The following is a 16,887-nucleotide window of genomic DNA, read 5'->3' on the forward strand; positions in this document are numbered from 1 at the left end:
GAATTCATTTCGTTCATCTTTGAAGAGTTTTCGTATTTAATAGCATATTATTTTTACATTGCTCCAGCAGAGAAAAACTCAAACTTCTTCATCCAAAACCAACGAGCAGTTCGCGATGGCTCAACTGGATCCGTACTGCGCCGGATTATGGATCAACTGGAAGCGAAAGAGGTTCAAGTAATCTTCCTGAAACCGGAGGACACGGATACGGTTACTAAATAGTCAGACCGAGATCGTCGTGATGATCAACAATTATTGACCCATTTTCTACCTTCCTTTTGACGTTGACGGTTTGACGAATGATGCTCGTAAATATTACGAAGACTTTCGTATATAGCAGTGAACAATTCGTTTGCCTAATGAAGCCGTTTCGTAATAAGCCAACGAAAGTCGTTTCGTGGTTTTCACGAAAAACTCGTAAGAAAAAATATAAGAGTTTCAATTGAACTACGAATGATTCATAATATGTACGAAAAATTCGTATATTTTATGAAAATTGTCTGTACGAATCTAATTCGCAGTGTATCAGTACTCGATTCCCACAAACTATACATTTTTGTTAAAATAATGGTTAGATTTAGCTTAACAGTACGTTTAGAAGAATTGTTGTACATAATACGAGTTATGTTTTGGTTAGAATATTTCAGTTCCACATGGAGGGCGCCAACACTAACTTTTTAACGGAGAGGTGCACTACAATTCTTCTAAACATACATACTTCATTGGACGATTTTGAAACCAACCGTTCTTACAGGGAGGTATAGACCGTTTCCTATATCAAATTTCAAGAAACGCAAGAGTTTTGATTTCACGTTTGGCGGGATAGACATGGTGTAAATACTGCATTGCTTCTAAAAATATCAAATAATAAAAACGAAATTAATTGCTAACTTTTTAGAGTTCCGCTAATTTGTTTTAATTAGGTAATACTTCCATGAAAATATTTAAGAGATATCGCCATCTGCTGTCAAAATGTGTGAATTATAGAGGTTTTAACCTTAAGGTCATTCGCCTCTTCGGGTTAGACAAATCTCTTATGAAAAATTTCTAACCCTATGTGCGGGGTCGGGACTCGAACCCAGGTGCGCTGCGTACAAGGCAATCGATTTCCACACAAAATTGTATACTTCACGCTAAGGAGAAAAAAATGTGTAAACACAGGGAGAATTGTTTTGGTGAAACCAGTCTTACGTGAAGACGTGAAGGGCACAAATCCTAACCTAACAAAGTCATGGATGCGTTTCGACTTCGTTTCATCAAAAAACCGACACTAACTTATTGTCGGAATAGAGTAGCGCCGGTTTGACGCTAAATCTCTAAAACGGAAACACAATTTGTGTTTCAAGAGAACAACTGGTCAAACATGATGTCCAGTCCGAGCAGAAGTTATGTTTATGCTAAAGTGACCAGACGTCCCGGATTAAGCGGGACAGTCCCGGATTTCGAGGTCTTGACCCGCATGGTAGAACGTCCCGGGAAGTGTCCCGCATTTATCAAAATGATGATTTTTGTTCCAAAATACCCATATTGTACATTAATATTGTTCAAATAACTCATAAAACTTTCGAGTCGTGCTGCCAAATCTCCCAATTACGTGGGGAATGTGCAAAATGAGCCAATTTATCCTGATTGTCACAGTGCACTTTTCGACTTCTAATATGACCCAGGTCATGAATCCTTAAGAAAGGTTTCTCAATCTTACACAAGTTGTGCAAATATTTGGGAAATATAAGGTTCTTGAGCGCGTCCCGCATTCGTCTTGAAAACATATGGTCACTTTAGTTTATGTCGATAAGACACATTGAAGCTGAAACTAGTCTTGGCAGGCCAATGCGAAAACACTATTCTATATTTCCCCATAAGGAGAAAAAATTGTATAAACACTAAAATTTCTACCAGTGTCAAAATTTTTTAGGTGAAACCAGTCTTTGTACGTGAAGGGCACAAATCCTAACTTAACAAAGTCATGGGTACGTTTCGACTTCGTTTTTGACAAATGGGTAGAAAATTAAATAATCTTAATTATTTTCACTTACTGTGATAGTACGATTTATACAGTGTCATTTAGCGGTGAAAATGCGACCTAGTGGGTTTTATCCCCCTTGTAAATTCCCATACAAACTTCAGGCACGTTGGTCCGGTAGCTAGACTTGTTCGATTTTTGCTTCAAATTTGGAGCAAGTACTTCTGGAAGGACTAGGAATCGACTCAGGGGTGGGCCGATTGAGTTTTCCAAAAATCATCATTTTTCTGGGTAATCTAGTGTACATACAAACAAGCAGAGACGATGGGTATTTGGGACTCGACCCTCTGGTCCTCGGAAAAAGTTTACAAAATTTGAGCGAATCTCTTTTGTAAGAAATATAAAACTTGTCGTCCTTTCTTTGTTATATATATTTACCTAGCTTTACTTAAAAGTTAAAAATATTAAATCAATTTACCTTAATTTAAAGGACTCTCATCTAAAGCTCGATCGGTGTTTCGTATTGTGGTAGCACTTGCACCTCCTTTTGTCATGGAAACGGAAACAGGTCCTAACGAACGTTGCCTACGAGGAGTGTTATGTTACCAGATGTATACCTCTGGGAGGCATAATTTATCTCAGATTTTCAATAGCATCGAAACTCTAAAAAGATTAAAAGAGGTAGGCCAAAACATGGATATCAAGGAACAATCGAGAATGAAAAGATTGTATAGGTTGGTAGTGATATTCAAAACAATTGAACAATTATAACATATTTATTTATTTTCAGTACTAGGTGTTGTTTTGGCTTATCAATGGATTTGTTACAGAAAGTGGCACAGGATCTTGGTTTCGAATTCGACTTGTACATTGTGAAAGATGGTTTATTTGGTCGCAAAATACCATCGAAAGAAAATTTGCCTTCACCTCCTAAGAAACTCCCTGAGAAAAAAGTGGAATTGTCTAAATTCGACGGTAGGTATTCATTAGAAACATAAGAAGATAAAAAAAAACAAAAACAAATGTTTAGCACAGAATCATAAATGATTGGCTTTCTCTGATTAATTAGGTGTGCTATCTGTCTTTCTTGAATATATTTGAAGTACATGCGGCAACGCGCGCGAGCAGGCCTTTCAGAGCATAGTTCGCTGGCGACACTAGTTACGGTGTATGACCGGGAGGGACTGCCCTTCCAATGCTCACTCACAGCCCACTGAGACATCCTAAAAATTGTTTCGAAATCGTTCAACACGGGTCCAACGATGGGCGTTTGTTGAACGGTTATTTGGACGTTGTTCAAATTGGTCCAACCAACGTCCTTCATTGGACGATTTTGAAACCAACCGTTCTTACAGGGAGGTACAGACCGTTTCCTATATCAAATTTCAAGAAACGTAAGAGTTTTGATTTCACGTTTGGCGGGATAGACATGGTGTAAATACTGCATTGCTTCTAAAAATATCAAATAATAAAAACGAAATTAATTGCTAACTTTTTAGAGTTCCGCCAATTTGTTTTAATTAGGTAATACTTCCATGAAAATATTTAAGAGATATCGCCATCTGCTGTCAAAATGTGTGAAACAGTGAGTTGCGAGAGAAAGAGTTTCAACTTTTCTTGGTGGACACTAATGGGTTAAATGTATGGGCGCAAACAGTTTTTCTAGATTTTATTTGAAAATTTTCAAGTATCTGAATAAACTTCTAAAAACTGTTTCCATATTTTTTCTGCATCAAATGTGCCAATTGGCATTTTGCTGCAAAGCTCAATTACCTGCTGCGACATCTACAGATTAATAGCATAAAAAAGATAAGGATGATGTTTGTGCGTTTTTCGTATCTACGATAAGTAATTTGATGTAATTTTTTAATGTTTTTCCGTAAATACGCATCAATTATAGTAAATAATAGACTCAGAGGGAAAGAAAATCAATTCAGAAGCTAATGGTAATAGTTTTTAGTAGATACACTCAAGTTAAACATAAGAAATCTTCGAAAATGTGTATATTGTGCTTCTAGGTTAGGGTTCACAACCGCCCAAGTTAAGAATATTTAAACAACCAATTGAAGCATAACTAGTATAAATTCACTTTTGGCAAGAATTAGCTCTCATTTCGAACACACCAAGAGGATACATGCAATAAAAACTTAGAAAAATGTTTACATTGCGGAGAAAATTCACACGAGCTCCTTGCATGTCCCATATATAAATTGCGGGAGGATAAAATTAAACGATCCTTGAAGGAGAGGCCTAAGCGCTCTTATGCAAAAAAATACTGAAAAATGCTACTCCTGACCCCCGGGCCCTGAAAACAGATACGCTATTCTATTGCCGAAAGAGTCTGACTCTGATGAAGCGTCCGAAGGTACATCATTTGTTTTACCTAGAGGATCCAGGAAAAGAAAACTATCCTCTTTTCCCAAACTGCCAAGCAAGGGCCTTAAAATTTCTCCTCCAACAAATAAATTGCGGCCAAAGCTAAAGAATTTCGATGCAATACCGAAGCCAGTCCCTCCCGGTTTTGGTAATGTACAATCCAAACAGAACACGATTACTGGAAATAATAAAACTTCAACTTCCTTCGAGCCTCAACCGGGGATAGGTTTATTGAAATTTTCTGAAATTGTTGATTGGATTTTCAAAGCATTCAATATTTCTGAACCACTAAAAGGTATACTTTCAGCGTTCCTCCCAACAATTAGAACATTTTAGAGCAGCTGATTGCTCAATGGCCCATCCTTGCAGCGATTGTATCTTTCGATGGATAATTCACCTCCTCCAGTGAAAGATTCCATCACTGTTTTACAGTGGAATTGCAGAAGTATCATACCTAAAATTGACTCCTTAAAAATTTTGCTGCATAATTTGAAATGCGATGCTTTTGCTTTATGTGAAACATGGCTTACCTCAAACATTAATTTCAACTTGAATGATTTCAACATTATTCGCCTAGACCGAGACACCCCGTATGGAGGAGTGCTTCTAGGAATTAAAAAGTGCTATTCTTTCTATAGAATTAACATCCCCTTGTTCGCGGGTATTGAGGCTGTAGCTGTCCAAACGAACATTAAAGGCAAAAACATGTCTATCGCTTCTATATATATATACCTCCCAAAGCTCAAATTGGACAACGTCAGATTTTTGAGGCAGTGGAATCCATGGCTGCTCCGCGCCTGATACTGGGAGACTTCAACTCGCACGGAGTATTGTGGGGTTCCCTCTTCAATGATAATCGATCCTCTTTGATATACAATGTTTGTGACGAGCTCAATATGACAGTTTTAAATACAGGCGAAATAACACGCATCTCCAGACCACCCGCACGACCAAGTGCATTAGATCTATCTCTATGCTCGACATCACTTCGGTTAGATTGCACGTGGAAGGTTGTACCTGATCCTCACGGTAGCGATCATTTGCCAGTCATTATTTCAATTAACAGTGAAGGCCTCACGAATTCATTCAATGTCCCTTATGACTTGACACGAAATATTGATTGGAAAAAATACCAATCTTTAATTTCCACTTCTCTTGTTTCGACGGAAGAGCTACCACCTACAGAAGAATATGAATTTCTAGCGGGTTTGATTATTGAAGCAGCAGAACAAACCCAAACGAAATGCAATCCTGGCATGACAATGAATAGCCGGCCTCCTAATCCCTGGTGGGACAAAGAGTGCTCGGATGCATATGAAGCTAAACAAGTTGCTTACAAAGAAATTATGAAACGGAAAGGGTGTACACGTGGGAACTTTGAAAATTATTCGATTTTGCAAAACAAATTTGACAGTCTCCGTCGTGCCAAAAAGTCTAGTTATTGGAGACGCTTCGTTGATGGCTTGTCAAGAGAAACATCAATGAGTACTCTTTGGAACACAGCCAGAAGAATGAGGAATGGAAACGTAACTAATGAAAGCGAAGATTTTTCAAATCGCTGGATATTTAATTTTGCCAAGAAAGATTCTGCTCCTGCGCAGAAAATCATTCGCGATGCTCCCACAAGTAACGATTCCATAGATTCGCCTTTGACAATGATGGAATTTTCAATTGCACTCCTCTCATGCAACAATAATGCTCCGGGTCCAGACAGAATTAAATTCAACTTGGTGAAGAATCTGCCTGACCTACCAAAAAGACGCTTGATGAATTTATTCAATAAGCTTCTTGAGCAGAACATTGTCCCGCACGACTGGAGACAAGTGAGAGTTATCTCCATTCCAAAACTGGGAAACCAGCCTCCGACCATAACTCGTATCGACCGATTGCAATGCTATCCTGCATCAGGAAATTGTTGGAGAAAATTATACTACGACTTCTCGACAATTGGGTTGAGGTGAACGGCTTGCTATCAGATACCCAGTTTGGTTTTCGGAGGGGAAAGGGAACGAATGATTGTCTGGCGCTACTTTCGTCAGAAATCCAACTAGCTTACGCAAAAAAAGAACAAATGGCGTCTGTGTTCTTAGACATAAAAGGAGCATTCGACTCTGTTTCCATTGATGTTCTCTCAGAGAAACTACATCAATGTGGTCTTTCACCAATATTAAATAATTATTTATACAACTTATTGTCAGAAAAGCACATGCATTTTTGATTTGGCAACATTCAGAATAAGTTACATGGGCCTCCCACAAGGTTCTTGTTTAAGCCCCCTTCTCTACAATTTTTACGTGAATGACATTGATAATTGTATTGTCAGCCCATGCACTCTAAGGCAACTTGCAGATGATGGCGTGGTTTCTGTTACAGGACCAAAAGCCATAAATTTACAACAACCACTGCAAGATAGTTTGGATAATTTATCAAGTTGGGCTCTGAAGTTAGGCATCGATTTCTCTACGAAGAAAACAGAGTTGGTTGTTTTTTCAAGGAAGCGTGATCCAGCTCAGCTTCAGCTTCAACAGCAACATTCAGAATAAGTTACATGGGCCTCCCACAAGGTTCTTGTTTAAGCCCCCTTCTCTACAATTTTTACGTGAATGACATTGATAATTGTATTGTCAGCCCATGCACTCTAAGGCAACTTGCAGATGATGGCGTGGTTTCTGTTACAGGACCAAAAGCCATAAATTTACAACAACCACTGCAAGATAGTTTGGATAATTTATCAAGTTGGGCTCTGAAGTTAGGCATCGATTTCTCTACGAAGAAAACAGAGTTGGTTGTTTTTTCAAGGAAGCGTGATCCAGCTCAGCTTCAGCTTCAGTTGGTTAGTAGAACGATAACCCAAGTCATGACATTTAAATATCTCGGAATTTGGTTCGATTCTAAAGGTACATGGGGAGGCCACATTAGGTATCTGACAAAGAAGTGCCAACAAAGGATAAATTTTCTCCGAACAATAACCGGATCTTGGTGGGGTGCTCATCCAAGTGACGTGATAAGATTGTATCAAACAACAATACTTTCAGTAATGGAATATGGGTGCTTCTGTTTCCGTTCAGCTGCAAACACTCACATTATTAAATTGAAACGAATACAGTATCGTTGTTTACGGATCGCCTTAGATTCCATGAAATCGACACATACGATGAGTCTTGAAGTACTAGCGAGTCCCTTAAAAGATCGATTCTGGGATCTCTCCTCTCGTTTACTTATACGATGTGAGGTTATGAATCCACTGGTAATTGAAAATTTTGAAAGACTTGTCGATCTTCAATCCCAAACCAGATTCATGACAGTGTATTTCAATCACATGTCACAAGAAATAACGCCTTCTAGTTATGTTATGTTTACGGATCGCCTTAGATTCCATGAAATCGACACATACGATGAGTCTTGAAGTACTAGCGAGTCCCTTAAAAGATCGATTCTGGGATCTCTCCTCTCGTTTACTTATACGATGTGAGGTTATGAATCCACTGGTAATTGAAAATTTTGAAAGACTTGTCGATCTTCAATCCCAAACCAGATTCATGACAGTGTATTTCAATCACATGTCACAAGAAATAACGCCTTCTAGTTATGTTATGACATGTGTCAATATACTAGATACTACAGATTCCACTTTGTTCGTTCTCAGCGGTAGGACCCATTTCCTGCTATCCGACTATCGACGCACAAAACTCCAATGTATGGAAAAACAGCACAAAGACGGACTGCGATAGAAATGGAAAGGAGACAAAGAACTACGATCAAGCGACCGCCGCCGGCGGTGGCTGACTTAGACTGAACTGATTTTATTGCTCTATATCACAGGATCAATTACAATAGCAGAAAAGTATAAATGAGTGGCGAGGGGACAACTAGAAATTGCGCTCTGCCGCAACATCCTCCCCTACCAAAACGAATGTTTTCCAATAATCAGATGCACTAAAAATGATCGAGTACTAACTGAATCTGTTGACGGTACTGCTGGAAGATCATCCATGGAACGTTTCCTTCATTGTTGTCCTTTGTTCAATAGAATCCCTAATGGTAACACGCTGGCAGTGAAAAATTACTTCGACGGTACACTTGCTGTTGATGAACGCATTCGGGAATGTTGCGATTCGTGCAACTGGGAATTGATCTCGGAGTAGTAATGCGTTCCACTAAGCGGCTGCAAGAACGCCCACACCGACTTAGCACCGCAGGGGGTTGATATTGCTAAGCGGCTGCATACTTGCCCACACCGGCATAGCTGAAGTGGCGCGAAATAACTCCGTAGCCGATTGTCCTCCAAGGATTCTACTGGAACTATCGGGTGGCAGGTTGTTGTGGTACGTTGAAATCTTGGTCACGGCACCAATGTTCGTTCTCAGCGGTAGGACCCATTTCCTGCTTTTCGACTATCGACGCACAAAACTCCAATGTATGGAAAAACAGCACAAAGACGGACTGTGATAGAAATGGAAAGGAGACAAAGAACTACAATCAAGCGACCGCCGCCGGCGGTGGCTGACTTAGACTGAACTGATTTTATTGCTCTATATCACAGGATCAATTACAATAGCAGAAAAGTATAAATGAGTGGCGAGGGAACAACTAGAAATTGCGCTCTGCCGCAACACACTTTATTTTTCGACACGTCCATGCAAGAGGAAATTCGTGGAATCCCGGATCACCTGCGCTCTCTGGAGATCCCTAAAATATTCATAAGTAAATACCAACACATTGACTGCCATAAAATGTTCTACACTGATGGGTCACGAATCAATGAGGCTACTGGCTTCGGTATTTTCAACAATAACACCTCGATCGCTTTCGAGCTTGCAGAACCTGCCTCTGTTTACACAGTCGAACTAGCAGCAGTTCACTATAGTCTGGAAATTATTGATACTGTACTTCCGAGCCATTATTTCATCCTCACAGATAGCCTCAGCACAATTAAGGCACTACGCTCTTTAAAACTTGATAATCACGCTCCGTTCTTTTTGAAGAAGATACGAGAATACTTAACTAAATTAACAAATAAATCTTATCAAATTACCTTAGTGTGGATTCCCGCTCATTGCTCCATACCGGGTAATGAGAGAGCGGATAATTTAGCCAAAATAGGGGCACTGGACGGTGACATCTATGAAAGACCTATTGCCTTCAGTGAATTTTATAGCGCTTCTCGTCAGAAGACGCTTACTAGTTGGCAAACATCATGGGACAATGGTGATCTGGGACGGTGGTTGCACTCAATTATCCCTAAAGTATCAACGAAGGCATGGTTCAAAGGGTTGTATGTAAGTCGAAACTTCATTCGTGTGATGTCTAGGCTCATGTCCAACCATTATACGTTGAATGCGCATCTCCGCCGTATTGGGATCGCAGAAGATAATCAATGTGCTTGTGGAGAGGGTTACGAAGATATTGAACATGTTGTTTGGTCTTGCACTGAATATTGTGAAGCCAGATCCCAATTAATAGACTCCTTACGAGCCAGAAGAAAAACACCCTATGTTCCTGTTCGTGATATCCTCGCTTTACGAGATCTTACATACATGGGCCATATTTATCATTTCCTGAAAACAATAAATATTCAAATATAATTATCCCCACAACGTTTCTAGTTTTTTTTTCCTTGCTACCCACAAACAATTTAGATTTACTCGCAGTTAGTTAAGTTAGATAAAACGATACAAATAAAGAAAAAAATAAACAAAGATTACAGAAAACTATCAATAGGTTTACAATGAAATTCAAGAAAATAGTATAAAGAGTATAAATAAAAATATTCAAAATGATGATTATCCTCAGTGTTAGCATTAGAAAGTGAATTTTTATTATAACGTGATAGTCTTAAGAACTTTTGTAACATGTTATGTAAAAAAACCCCGGCGTAAAAAAGTTTTTGCAAATGCCGTGTCAAATAAACGTTTTATGAAAAAAGGACGGGGTTGGCAGCAGAGGGTTAAGTTGTTTGGAAGAGATGACAGTTATTATATGATAACTAAAAATATAAAATTGTTTTATAAATTGCAAAGTTATTGCCGTATTAACCTGAAAATCTGTCATTTCATTCATATAGGAACAATCATTGAAATTATGTCAATTTATGCTTTGCAAGAATTGAAATAACTTCGAAGTGTGGTCACGACACCCCTGTTATGTCATATACATTACCAACCCATCTTTTTCATTTCTTTTAATTCCATGTCCTCACAAAATGTTCGACGATTTTTATCAACATTTTCATTATAACAGCAAATTGCGTACAAAATAAACCAATTTCGTGGCAAATATAGTGTTGAATGTTTTATTTTGAATTTTATATGTCAAGGGAAGCATGAAGAGAAGTTATCTTAGTTCACAATACTGCAGCTGCCAATGATTTTAAGAAGCATATGTTCATCTAAATTATTAAATTTTGTTTGCTTGAATCCGAAGAGAACATTTAATCCAGCTACCAAACTAAGTCTACTAGTTAGCAACATTAGCTAACCAATGTAGCAAGTTAAATAAGCATACAAAACCTTTTCGTTTTTTTGCGAGCTTGTGATTCAGCGAATCACAAAATTTACCACTTGAAAACCGCATGAAAAGTGTAAATTTAAAATTATTTCTCTTGGGAATGGAGAAACATTAATTTTTTCTCTAATCAGTGGGTTTTGATGCCCGCCAAAAAAGTTTGAGGGGATAGGCGTAGCGTAGTTGGTAAATCGATTGCCTTGTACGCAGCGCACCTGGGTTCAAGCCCCGACCCCGCACATAGGGTTAGAAATTTTCATAAGAGATTTTTCTAACCCGAAGAGGCGAATGACCTTAAGGTTAAAACCTCTATAATCGAAATAAAAAAAAAGTTTAAGCTTAATGCTACGTCGCAGAACTTTTGACCATACCCTCCCCTTCGTCACACTTCGTCACAAATTTGGTATACCCCCCTAACCTCCAAAAGTCTACGTCATTTATGCATGGCCCCTTATGAAATGGAGAATTCTATTTTCGTCTGGTTGGGGCATACGATGTTCAGCAATAGAATTATCATTCCCGAAATATTCATCCAAAGCATCCGTATCGGTATTTGTCACAGGCGTAGGTATTTCGCTCGGAATTTTAACTTCAATCGCATTTAATCGTGGCCATAACTCCAACAAGTAGTGCTGCAAATGTGTCTTTATCTACAGCCGATATACGATTGGATCCCAAATAGTTCTATCGAGGATCAACATACAAACAAGCCTTAAATTGCATGCTATCGGGGAATTTATTCAAGCGTTTTTCCATTGTTCTCAACAGCTTATTAGCCAGTTTATTTCCGGAAGACTTGTTGAAATTCGCCTGACAGATGAGCCATTCGGAATCAAAATCACGAAGTGGAACGTGCTCTTTCTGAAGGTGAACTGTAAGGAAGAATCCAGGTTCGAGAGCTCCTCAACATCGATCGACGAATTGCCAATGTTTAGAGAAAACTTGTCCTTCAATATAAAACGCCTTCACAAAAAGCTAAAAAAATCCATTTCCACATCGGCGGACCCCCCTGTGCATTGAAAATGTTAAAAACTGTTGATTTTGAACTGCCAACAACTTGTCCTTCAATATGAAACGCTTTCTCAAAAAATAAAAAAATACATTTTGACACATCATCGGCGGAAACCCCCCCCCCCCCCCCCTCATTAAAATTGTGCAAAACTATTGGTTTTCAGCAGCCCTGAACCTGTCCTTCAATATAAAACACTTTCCCAAAAAGTTGAAAAAAAATCCATTTTGCTCGTTGACAACCCTAATGTATCCATAATGTTCGAAAATAGATAATGATCATTGATCCAAGAATTAAATCAAATCGCAATAATGGCTGATAATTCTCACTTGTGTTTTTTTCCGAACTGCTCGCTGTAGTTAGAATCATGCCGTGATCTTCCTCTCAATTATCAAATTCACCCATAGATCAAAATCACCACTGATAGAGGGCAAGAAAAAATCGGTAGTGCTTTTTGTGAGCTGATCTTTTGATAGTTAAGAGAGTGATCACGGCATGATTTTATCGGCAGTGAGAATTTTCGAAAAAATCATAAGCGATAATTATCAGCGATGATTGCGGTTTGATATATTTTTATTTTAATTTCCCAGCACTGTATAATAGGTTAGACGCAGTTGACTGTCCAGACGTGAAGCCGTGTTGATCGTCACTTAGGTACTGCATACAGTGAGCCTGAAGAGGAAAAATACTTATATCAATAGATGTTCGAAAGATGTGAAGAAGCGGATGAACCAAAGCTTCGATGTGCCTTTTAAGAGAAGCAGAGGGGAACCTGTCGGGTACCGGATTGAAAGCTGACTTATGTCGAGAGGAAGCTGAGTGTGTTTGATTTACTCAATAGTTAATGTCTCGTCTGTGAACACATTCGCGAATTTTTCGGAAAAAAATGCACATAAGTCTCGTGATGTGGAAGCTGTGTTCCCATTGAGAGTCATAGGCGACGGCAGTCCAGATTTCTTGCGCTGCTCGTTCACATATCCCTGAAGCGTTCAGGATGCGACTTGAGATTACGCTGAATATTTTGCTGATATCGATAGAAACAGTGTTGACTGGCTCGTTTATACGCATGGCTGAGTCTAACGTAATAGTCTCTGAGTGATATTGTACGATACGTGGTAAACCTTCGCAGGGCAGCTCTCTTGGTAGACTTCAATAGTCGCATTGTACTCGTTTGCCATGGAGGGCCGGTTTGTCGATGGTGAACTTTCTTCGGAACGTGGCTGTCAATAAAGAACACCAGAACGATGGAAAAAGTTTGAGCTGCGGATTCGACATCTTCGAGGTCCAAAATATTTTCGCAATCGATGGTGGAAAAAGGTCTGCAATACTGCGATGGTTGGTTTTACGGAAATCGTAGGTTACAGAAAGTGCTGTAATATCGAAATCATGCATCACAGTGTTATCAATCGTAGCGATCAATGGAGGATGATGCATCACTGGTTTTACTAGAGGAGAGGGCGCCATCATTATTGATGTGGAGGAAACTTGATCGCTGGTAAAACTAAGATCGATATGGCGGCTATTTTAATTGGCAATAGAGTTGATTTGTAGTAACGTGGCTGAGCTATAGCTGTCAAGTAGCCTCACTGCACCTGGGTGGAGTACGGAATGGTCCGAATCCGGATAAAGGAATCCATTGCGGGAAGACTTCCATGAAATACTAGGAAGATTAAAATCTTCTAGTATCATGATCTCATCAACTGCGTTAGCGTCTTCGAGGATAGTAAAAACTGAGCTGCAGTGTGCTTCAACATATTCGATATCACGCGGTCGGGTGGAACATACAACGCACACAGGTACAACTTACGGTCGCCAAGCTCGATAATCATCCAAACCGGCTCTAGGCAAGCCCAAGAAATATTCTGGACAATTTTTGCCTGCTACTAAAAATGTATGTAAAATACTACCATTAAAACAAATATTCCATAAATATATGATGATATGATAGTTATTATTAATTTAATAAAATGATTAAAATAAATGGAATAAATAATATGAAAACACAAAACAAAATAATTGAAATAATAAGATTAATAATATGAATAAAATGGATCAAATTAACCCATTTGTTTTTTTATCATGCGTGGTAACAAATCAGCGTGTATTATATTTTTGTTTCATTCAGATTGAAGTAGCTTTAGGATAAATGTTGTGATGTGAATTATTAATTAAAAATGCCCATTTGCTTGCACCAATCGGTCAACCGTAAGCTCAATACTTATTTTGTAATATATTCAATACAACATTTTGTTTAAAACTTTCAGCGCAACCTCCTGATACTCAAGTTCGTTATCGAAAAATGAAGGAGCTGCCCCTCGTTTTAACCCAATTCTATGGGTTCCGGAAATTCGGCAACAAAAGTAAATAAATTTTGTATTTGTTTAAAACTGAAGCTTAAATGCTAAATAATTCAAGCTTTATATACGAAAAATAAATAAGTATAAACAGGCAAAGTACATATTTTAATTTTATTATATTATTATTTCAATAATGATGTATTGTAGAAAATATCGTGTATACGTCATTAAAACAATGTCATAATAATGATCGTTTAAATAATAATATTGTCGAATCCAGGCACGTAGCCAGAGGGGGGGGGGGCTAGGGGGCTAAAGCCCCCCCGAAATTTTTCAAAAATAAATTTAAAAAACCGGTGACTTTTAACAAAACTTGTTGCTTATTTGGTTTGAACAAATTATTGAGAAAAAGTTAAAGAAGGCTATTTCTAACCACCGAAGGCAATGGTCACGAAATTCAGTGTGCTTTATGCTTTTGCTCGAGCCAGTGCGAAGCGAACAACAAAAAAGTAACTTTTATATTGTGTGCCTTGTCTGAAGAATACAAGAGACTGTTACTTTAATTGTAGCTGTAATAATCTGTCGAGATTAGTGATTAGCAGAAGCAAGAATTGGTGCTCCAGCCAAATGCGGTGATTATAAAATTATTGATCATTCGCATCCTGAAGGTGTAAATAGAGATTAGACTTTCGGAAACCGGCTCTATCCAGTTCTACCATGGCAGGCATTTAGCGCTCAACAAATTAGTGCAGACGAAACCATTCATTTCGCACAACTTAAAGCACAAGGTTGTGTGTGACAATGCTATAATTAAGATCCTTCTGTATATGGACTATGAGAAAATGAATGTTCCGCTACAAGATCGGATACCGCTTACTCGCAGATTAATGTCACATTTGGGAGAAATGGAATCTATTTGGAAGGGCAATTATTGAGGGCGAAAAGCAAGGAAGATATTCGCGAACATAAAGGCAGCAACTACGATGATGACACGGAAATGTACAATAGCGAGATAGAAATGAACTACTCCCCCCAAGACATAGTTGGTGAGGAAAAAAATATTTCCTCGCCTCGTAAACAGGTTTTCACGTGCAATGGCTAAGCGCTTGCGCGAGATCTGTAGGATAACCACATAAACTCGTTATATTATTTTTATTGTTTACATAAGGAAATATATAAAAGACCCACGACCCAGTTTGTTATTTTTAAATGATAAGTTTTTGAATTGCACACAATTTTGAATTTCTGTATTAGGTCAGTGCACACTGTACACTCTGTTCTCTGTACACTACTCTGCGCTACACAAAAAGTATTTCAATTTATCTGAGAACGATTGAGCCGAGAATAAAATTTTCATTTCGCGTCATTTTAACGCAATACCATTTTTATTAACGCTTCATTTCATTGTTACGAGTAATTCGTTCCGTACTAATACACTGTTAATCCGTAAATCCGTGATATCTTCGACAAACGTGCAAAAAAAAAATACTTTTAAAAGTGGACCGGGCAAAAAGTGGTAAAATAATAGGCAATCACGAAGAGGGACTAAAATGTTGGGACTGATTGAATCTATAAGTCAATAAGTTGGGATAACAGTTTCGATTTCATGTCTTAAGTATGTGACAGTCTTTCGTTCCGTTTTTGCTCGTCATGGAATAAAATGAGAGAGATAATCTTAAATAAGAGAGCAAAGAGAGGAAAAAATCAACCAATCTAAATCGACTCAAGATCACTCTTCTATCTTTACTATACACTCAACACGAGTTCTTTCCGAATTGCGCTCTGATCTTCTCATTTCGTCTTCGTTGCGTTAGGTGCAACAACTTTAATTGAAACTTTTTCCCAAATAGTGATAAAACAAACATGTAATCAGACAAACATTACAACTTTCTTCAAGAAATCATACATCTCTTCCAATCTTGATGATGATTGAAAAAAATCAAGAGCTAATTATTTTTATTCACAAACAAACCTATTACTAAACAGATTAGTGTTCATATTTGTTTAATGAATTGGCAAAGAGTTTTGCAAAAGTTTTACAGGAAACGGATAATTTGCTGTAATTTAAAACAGACAACTCTAAAAGAAAGCCTCGGCAAATTAGGTGCAAGTGCGATGTGTTCTCTTCCATGTGTCGGAAGCAAGTGATGCTGAAATTATTATCTATGTTTATAGTCTCTAGTTATTTTGGTGGTGTCATCAATGTTATATTTACCAAATTTTATGTAAATTAGAAGCATTGAGTAATCAGTGCTAAGTAATTTTCTTTCGATTTGTGAATAGATTCTGAGCAGTTTCGCTCAGTAGATTAAATTCTGGGTAGTTTCCATTAGTAGATTAAATCATTGAAATATATATTTGACATTGTCCAAAACCCCACGAATTCCGAAATAAAACCTTCAAATAAATAAATAAAACCAAAATGTTCAAATATAATATTTACTTAATCTAGGTAATCTTCTCAAGTTACAACGGTTTTGCAAGATTGTCAAAAGTCAATAGAGCTAAGGCAGTCTTGCTTTGTAGTGAAATCAGTAGTTTTTGCACTCACTTTACATTTTGACTTTTACTATAGTTTTAGGGATCTAGGAAAATCAGTCTACGATATTTTTAATTCATAAGTACAATGATATAAAAAGGACCTAAAAAGAATCAACTTAAATAGATAAAAAGATAGTTATTCTGAGTTGCCTGATAATGTTGTCGAAGATAGTCTTTAACCCATTACCTATGAGAGT

At 38.0% G+C, this 16,887-nt stretch overlaps 1 protein-coding gene across 10 annotated transcripts in view; it reads left to right on the forward strand.

The window, feature by feature from the left end:
* Positions 1 to 16,887, forward strand: part of LOC131691421 (uncharacterized) — a 1,322,992-nt gene that overhangs the window by 975,003 nt on the left and 331,102 nt on the right. For 9 of the 10 annotated variants that reach the window (XR_009305769.1, XM_058977800.1, XM_058977795.1 and 6 more), the window contains exons 8-9: positions 2,454 to 2,697; positions 2,754 to 2,938. The exons of the other annotated variant lie outside the window; for it this stretch is intronic. Coding sequence is in view for 8 of the 9 variants with exons in the window: in XM_058977800.1 (XP_058833783.1) it covers positions 2,454 to 2,697; positions 2,754 to 2,938 (429 nt within the window). In the remaining variant the exon portion in view is untranslated. The remainder of the gene's footprint in view (positions 1 to 2,453; positions 2,698 to 2,753; positions 2,939 to 16,887) is intronic. 10 annotated transcript variants of the gene reach the window in all.

The sequence above is a fragment of the Topomyia yanbarensis genome, chromosome 3 (assembly GCF_030247195.1).
Source record: "Topomyia yanbarensis strain Yona2022 chromosome 3, ASM3024719v1, whole genome shotgun sequence".
In the NCBI taxonomy this organism is placed as follows: Eukaryota; Metazoa; Arthropoda; class Insecta; order Diptera; family Culicidae; genus Topomyia; species Topomyia yanbarensis.